Here is an 8,088-nt window from a genome sequence, read left to right as displayed (position 1 = left end):
TGCTACAAAAATAATTCAAATTTAACCTCTTTTATCTTCAAAATGAAAAAAAATAATATTTACATTAACTTTCTCAAAATACTCATTTAGCTGTTTTTTTTAAAGACATGAAAAAATAAGATGAATATAATGAGAGTAATATAGAAAATAAAATGAATTAAATTTTATCTCTTTGAATTCAACTTATTTATCAATTGAATTCAAATCAAATACTATAATTAAATTTAATTATCGTAAATAATTGATTCTAAACAATTAATGTAAAATAAATAAATATGGATTGATTAAATTGAAAACATGGTAAAATTAATAATTGAAAATAAACACATGATATATAGGCTATAGAAATAAATAGACTGTTTTTCAATATTTTCATATTAAAATTATAAAAAAATTAAAATAGCATAATTTAATTAAAATACAAGTTGAAAAGCATTTTGAAATTTGAATGATTGAACATAATTCCAAAAAAACCTCTATTAATTGAAAATTTCATAAAACATTTCTCCATTGACCAATTATTTCCCTTCTTAAGTATTTTACATCACATTGAGATTACACATATATTCACTATTAGAACTTATAATCCAAATATATTAAGAAACTAAAGGAAAACAAAATAATACCATCACAATATTCGAGTAGATCACCAGTCCAGCTCTATCTACGCAAATTTGTCACACAAATTCAATGGAAGGTAATTAACTAGCTAGTTTTAAGTTCTAAGAAACGGAGAACCTTCTCCTCCTGGGCTTGGTAATATCCACAGCAAGATTGTCATCGATATGAGAAGTATCCTTAGATCCATGCTTGAAAGGATTCAACTTCCCCAAGGTCTTCGACATGGAAGAGAAGAAGGTATGTTTTCGAGGCCCAGAAGTAGCAGCAGCAGCAGCAGCAGCAGCAGCAGAAATACTTTTAGCTGAACTCCCTTTATTCTTCTGCATTTCTGAGATGTAAAGCTTCATCTTCTTAAGCTCTGATCGCAAGGCCTCATTCTCACTGACAAGTGAAACATCAGATTGCAATTGACTCCTTGTTGCAGCAGCATCAGGCTGATCATCTGCACCACTCCTTAGTTTAAGCTGATCGTAGTAAAGGGTATGCAAAACAATCTGTAGTGGTAATCTTTTGTTTTGTGAAGCATGGATTCGAGCTTCATAGGAGAGTTTCAATGGATCCATGACACTGCAAACCTTCTCTCGTTCGATCTCATCGAGATTCGGATGAGCCTGCAATCAGCACTCAAAACCATTACTTCTATGCCTATTCTCACATGAACAAACACTGAAATAAATAAATAAAGAAGCTTGAATTGATAAGCATAGCTAATAAAAGTTTACTGATTATACCTTCAGATAGATGTCGATGGCACGATAGAGATCATCGTCAACCTTTCTGGCTCCTTTCCGCACAAGAGTTGAAATCCCATTAAATTTGGAAATGGTGAGTTCAGGATAGGTTGCGATCTCACCAAGGTACGAGTCCACAGTTTTTGCGACTCTATGCATTGCTGCAGAACATGTCTCCTTGAAATCACCACCACTGAAGACAGCCATATTCTTCTCCTTCTCCATGAATCCTGACATGATCCTCCTGATGCTATCCAGATCGTAAAGTTTCTCACCATTACAAGTGAAAGACATGACGAGTAGATTATCAACCGTGACATGCTCTAATATCACAGAGATTCGCTTCTCGAGCTCATTCTTGCAAGAATTTGAGGCCTTGACAAAGATGGCAGAACGGAGAAGGCAGCAGAGGAAGTTGATAGGCAAGGAAGCTTTCTCCGAGGGCAAGAGAGAGACTATTGATTGCAGAAGCTCGCGTTCGTGGGCATACATACCAGAATCATCAGAAATGGAGGACTTGGTGCACCTGCCGGAGTGATCTCGAACAAGGTCTCGAAGATTTCTTTCTGTGTATGTTATTAAAGCACTTGCTAAGGTTAGTGCTTTCGCGCCGCGTTTCCTCATTCCAGACAGTATTCTGCCGATGAATTCTATGTTTAAAATTGATAACTCCTCAGTCCACCAATTTGGTGGTGTTCTGCTTGGAAAGTTTGCCTCATTACAAGCCTGACAATCATCAAACTAACATCAATCAACCAAAATTGTACTGAAAATTAACCAGATAACCCGATAATATTTGTTACACAAGCTACTAATTTATGTGAATCTAGCAACGTACCTTAAGGCTGATGGCATCGATACATCTTTGGACAATGTTGACGTCTTCAGCCAGAGGAAGGAGATCTTCGCAGGATTTTAACACAAAGATGGCGCCGGAAAGGCTAGACAGGGCTACTTGAGCAAAGAAATCTTCAGTCCGACCAGCAAGATTGTTATCACAATACAGATCAGTCATTTGAAGATACTCAGCAGCACAACGAAGGGCTGCTACGTTATGAACCGTGATCTCAAAGTTAAAACCATAGCAGAATTTTGCTGCTTTTACGAAGATCTCAGGCCCTCCAGGTATGCCAGACAGATTGATCCTATCTAGCTCCGGTTCTTTTGATTCAAAAATTAGTTTTCGTATGTAGTTGCTCTTTGCCATTAGCATGGACTGCCACAAAGTAGTAAAAGCATAATAACATATTAATTAAGCATTATAAAAGCTGTTCCTCGTTTTCATTCTTTAATTCTTGCACTTGTTCTACAAATTAATACAAGATTGGCAAAAGATCAGTAACACAACATTTCCATACCTTATGAAGAGAAAAGCTGGCTTCACACACTACAACCACAACATCTGTAGGAATATCTTTAGAAAAGACCCTACAGAAAATTTAGAAAGGACTGACAATAATAAGCAAGAGCTAATGTTCGACTTAGCATGTACAATTAACTACAAACAAGAATATATGTATGAATAATATTGGTGTTCGTACCATTTGCCAGTTCTCTCCATGGCAAGAGAAAGCCTGCTTCTGACAGGAGAAGCCATGTTTCTGCCTTGTCCTAACTGGCTTTTAGAGGAAAGAGATCTTCAGATAAGTAGAGTATCTATGTTGGGTTATATAGCAATCTTTGTCTGGATAAGTTGCTTTTTCTTAATCTAGTACTTATCTACTGTAATTTCACTTTTATTTTATAATGATAGTCTTGCAAATGTATTGATCGTTACCCAACTTGCTATGGATTAATCTACCCTAGATGGCTTCACGACAGATAGGCATTAACATGCGTCAATTCTATTCGGCTGCAATCACAATCTCAGAAATTTCAAACGTCTATGATGACCCTTTTATGTATTTCCAATCCACCGTTTTTATTTTTAATGATTCAACTCCATGAATTACTCTTTTGATCCTGAAAGAGATGAAAAGAGAAAAAGAAAAGAAAGGCAAATGAGAAATATAAAATTGAAACCCGATCTTGACAAAGAAGGAAAGTCATAATCTCTGGATAAAAAGAAAAACTAACAAAAAAAATCAAAAAATAACATCAAATTTATAAAAATAAAAGGAAAAACAACATTTTCAAGATCTAATTTAGAGATCTTTACTGGTTATAGTCAGTCATGCCTTCAATAGAATAAGGCATCAGAAATATACTGAACAAATTTAAGTTTAATTCAATGATCAGTCAATAGATATAACATGTTAATTATACTTTGTTGGTAACCAGATTTCCTCTTATATTTACTTGTATTCGACTAATCCATTTATATATATGTATATGTAATGTTATTCACCTTTTCTATTTTTATCAGATTCTCATCAAACAAAATCATATTCTCACTATCACCTAGAGCCTCTGGTTCCTACCAGACCGGCTACATCGTTAGCTAATCAAATTGACGTTATGATAAGAATATGACAAGAAACAATACAGGAAAGTAGTCATGGTCAATCTGCTGGATCAAACATACTAATCCAAAAAATGAAGAAAGAGCAGCGTAAACATTATTGGATGTAGGTCCCGAGCAATGTCTCTGCCACTCAAACAAGTGGTGAAGACTTCTCCAGCTACCTTTGTCATAAAGTTTTGGCCATGATCCACCACGTCAGACTGGGCATCCCCTTCCCGTCCTTTGCCTTGCTATGATGATAGGTCACCACACCCGACCCCTCTAGGCTCGAACTTTGACTGACATGCCTGCTGTTGCTTGCTTGCTTGGCTGGATAATACAAGACTGGAATCAGATCTCCATCCAATACTGTATCTACTCGTGGCATTTACTGCCACGTTGTCCCCCGTCATTGAAGAAACAGATATCCATGAATTTCTTTACAATATCAAATGAGTTAAGCCCAGATGAATAATAAAGAAACACTACTGCTTGTAGCGGAACACATTGACGTTGCTTCTGAGATTATGAGAATATAGGCCAATGCCCATTGGTGTCTCTCTCTATTCACGCCCCTCAACCGTGGGCATTGGCGTCTCTCTCTATTCACGCCCCTCAACCGTGACCGTACCATGAAGGGTTGCAGTTCGTACTCATCTACATACCACAATTATACATCCATGATGATCTTATGTTTCTGCAAATATATCTGTACAAAATCCTAAGAAAAATACTTAATATTAGTGGCATAAATTGTATGTTTTGTAGCTATTATGTTTAAATAAATGAAAAGAAATGCTTATTTCCTCCAAATTAGTTTCTCAATTGGTAGTAATTGTTCTAATCTAATTTATTTTCTCTATTTTTCTAGTTGTATTTATTTTATTTTCAGCATTGTTTTAAAAAAAATTTAATTTAAATTTTTTTGACAAGTTCAAATTTTGATATATTATTTTTAAAATCGTTGGTTTTTCTCATGAAATCGGTGTTGATTTTGCTTTTTTTTTTAAAAAAAAAATAAAATATAAAACAACAAAAATATTTATATAGGAAAAAAAACAAGGTACTAAAATGAATTAATATTGCTTGTTGGACAAAAAAATTAGAAAAAAAATAAAATTTTTCCCCTATGAAAAATGTATTTATCTCATATAAAAAAGAAGAAATCAAAAATTAAAAAAAAATTATTCCTCCATTCTCTCCCTGCACGCATCTAACACAATTAAAAAAAAAATCTCTAAACCCATTATATTATACCTAAACTTAGTAACCAGCTACACAAAAACAAAAACTCCCCACCATTTTCCCCGCCCTGGAACCACTATAAACATCCACCTCTTCTAGCTAATGTTGTCATCACCAACGTCTTTTTTTACTAGCTTCACTCTTTTATTTTGATTTTCTTCAATAACGACCTCTCTTTTCATTTTTCAACTACCAGCAGCCATATAATTGTCATTTTATTTTATCCAAACCATTATTTCTAAAGAGAATATTACACCTGCAGAGACAATTATGCTAATAGATCCTATCAAATCTATCATTTTCATGCAATCTGCTGATTCTACTACATCAGCCTTAGAAGTCTCCTAATCACAAGCAACGACATTCCTCAGTTAGAATAATTAATTGACATTCCCTTTGTAATACATGTAATTGATTGGACTTATTTTACATTGTTGAGTTCCTGTAAATAGACTTAAGAAAGTCTAACCCATGTACCAATATTTATATTGCATACAATAGAATAGAATGACACTTTTAGCGTCACAATTATTCTCAATCTCTCTGCTTTCATTCCTTTCTTTTCCATTGAGTTTATTTTCTTATATAGTATCAGAGTTCTTTGGAGCTAACCCTTAAAATATCGATCCTACCCAAACCAATGGCCAACACACCCAAATCTGGAGAATCAAGAAATCTTGATATGTCAAAACCGATTTCTGAAATGTCAAAACTTTCCTCACCTCCATTCACATCCCATTCTTTGCCTACCTCCTTCAATATCTCATCCTTGTTCAATGTTCCTATGGATCGCACTAACTACTTGAGTTGGAAATCCTAATTTAAAGATATACTGGAGATGCACGGCCTTACAGCAGTAATTAAGAACAACATAAAACCACCCAAAGTGCAAGAAGATGGTTTTGTGCACCCAGAGTTAACAAAAGATAAATTGGTCTTGAGTTGGATCAAAACAACTTCCTCCTATTCCATCAAAGCACTTCTCATCCCATATATCATTGCTCATCAAGCCTGGACTACACTAGCCAAACGTCTTTCACCTCTTGCTAACACTCGTGTATGGATTATTCAAGACCAAACTCATACTCTCTGGAAGGACAACAACACCACAGTGGTTGATTATCTCAATTATGCCAAATCACTCTTTGATTCTCTCATACAATCTAGTGTAACCATGGACGATGATGAACTCATCAATTATATTTTGGATGGACTTGGTCTTGAATACAAAGAGATACCACAACACTTCACCTGCATCCTGATATTGACTTTGATCAATTATATGATTTAGCTCTAAGAAAAGAGCATTCATAGAAACAAATGTCTCTTACCTTGACTTCAGGAGTTGCTATGGCTACTGACCGTATGCCCAATGAATGCCCTTTCAATTCAAACATGCCTAGTCACAATCACAATCCTCATCACGGATTTGAAAGAGGATGCGGTCGTGGCTGGAATTGGAATCAAGGGCGTGGATCAAGGTGAACAGGGTATTGGAAGCCGGCTCAAGGGGCTTGGTTTCTAAATCGTCACTCTCAGCCTCACAACCCTCAATTTGCTCTTCTCACCTCTTCTCCAGCAACTCTCTTTAATGGGTGCCCTCATTTGCTTCCAACACCTTAAGGTAAATTCTTAAATACCCAATGCAGTGAAGTCATTTGTTTTCGATGTAATAAGCAGGGGTACATAGCTTGGTTTTGTCCTAACCGTAGACCTCATGCATATATGGCAGAAAACTTTAGCAACTCTCCTTCTCCTACTGCTTATGTGGTAAATATCAATTGGTTTCTTGATTTAGGTGCTTCTCATCATATGGCAGCCGACACCACCTCTTTTTTTAATGTTCATCCTTACACAGGTACAGATAAAATTATTGTTGGAAATGGTAATCAGTTAGCAATAACTCATATTGGCAATACACAATTGATTGGGTTGTATAAATCATTAAATCTTAATGAAATTTTTTGTGTGCCTACTATCCATAAAAACTTGATCTCTATCTATCGTTTTTGTTGTGATAATGATTGTCACTTTAAGGTGAATGCCACTGGTTTTTATGTGAAGGATGACAAAACGGAGAAGGTACTCCTTACTGGCAGTAGTTTTGATAGCCTCTATCACATTCAAACATCCCTTTCTATTGCTCGTCAAATTGCCTGTTATGGAAAGTGTACAACACAAGACATATGGCATGCCAGATTTGGACACCAATCTCATTTAGTTTTTACTATATTGTTGAATAAGTACCACTTACCACTTGATGGTGCAATTGTCTCTAATAAAAATTATCATATCTGCCTGTTAGGAAAATTTATTGATTGTCATTTGAAGACAGACACTCTCATGCTTAATTTTCATTACACTTTTACATCTTGATTTATAGGGTCCTATACCAATCTCCTCAAATTTTGGTTATCATTATTATTTCTCCATTATCGAAGATAATACTCGAGTTACTTGGTTATATCTATTGGTTAAGAAATCAGAAGTTCTTACTACATTTATTCACTTTAAAAAGTTGGTGGAAAATCGGTTTAGCTCTCACATTAAACAACTGCAGGTTGATGGTAGAGGTGAATTTACCAGCAAATTATTTATGATATTTTTACGTGATCATGAAATATCTCATCAAATCTCATGTCCATACACTTCTTAATAAAATAGAGTGGTGGAAAGGAAATATCGATATATTGTTGTAATGGGACTCTGTTTACTGGCCCAATCTTGATTGCCCCACAACTTTTGGGTTGAAGCCTTCTCTACTGTGGTTTTTCCGATTAATTGTCTACCAACTCCTAAGCTTGATCACATATCTCCTTATGAAAAATTACTTCAATGCATACCAAATTATGCATTTTAAAAAAAAATTGGATATGCTTACTTCTCTTATATGGTCCCATACAACAAGCATAATTTATACTTCAAATTTGTTCCATGTATATTTATTGGCTATGATGATCATTACAAAGACTATTGTTGTCTTGATCCTGTTTCAGGTTGGATTTATATATCTCGGTATGTGATTTTTGATGAGTCAAGCTTTCCCTA

At 35.0% G+C, this 8,088-nt stretch overlaps 1 protein-coding gene across 1 annotated transcript; it reads right to left on the bottom strand.

The window, feature by feature from the left end:
• Nucleotides 1–462: 462 nt before the first annotated feature.
• Nucleotides 463–3,107, bottom strand: LOC105119455 (root phototropism protein 2-like). Its single transcript, XM_011017598.1, has 5 exons — nucleotides 2,894–3,107; nucleotides 2,711–2,780; nucleotides 2,191–2,568; nucleotides 1,353–2,078; nucleotides 463–1,232 (listed from the first exon to the last, which is right to left on the bottom strand). Exons 1-5 carry the CDS (start codon nucleotides 2,947–2,949, stop codon nucleotides 723–725), a joined length of 1,740 nt encoding a protein of 579 aa, XP_011015900.1. The 5' UTR covers nucleotides 2,950–3,107; the 3' UTR covers nucleotides 463–722.
• Between the last annotated feature and the right edge of the window lie 4,981 nt (nucleotides 3,108–8,088).

The sequence above is a fragment of the Populus euphratica genome, unplaced genomic scaffold (genome assembly GCF_000495115.2).
Source record: "Populus euphratica unplaced genomic scaffold, PopEup_1.0 scaffold2973.1, whole genome shotgun sequence".
Lineage (NCBI taxonomy): Eukaryota > Viridiplantae > Streptophyta > Magnoliopsida > Malpighiales > Salicaceae > Populus > Populus euphratica.
Note: the sequence above shows the minus strand (reverse complement) of the source record. Positions and strands in the feature narration are given on the sequence as shown.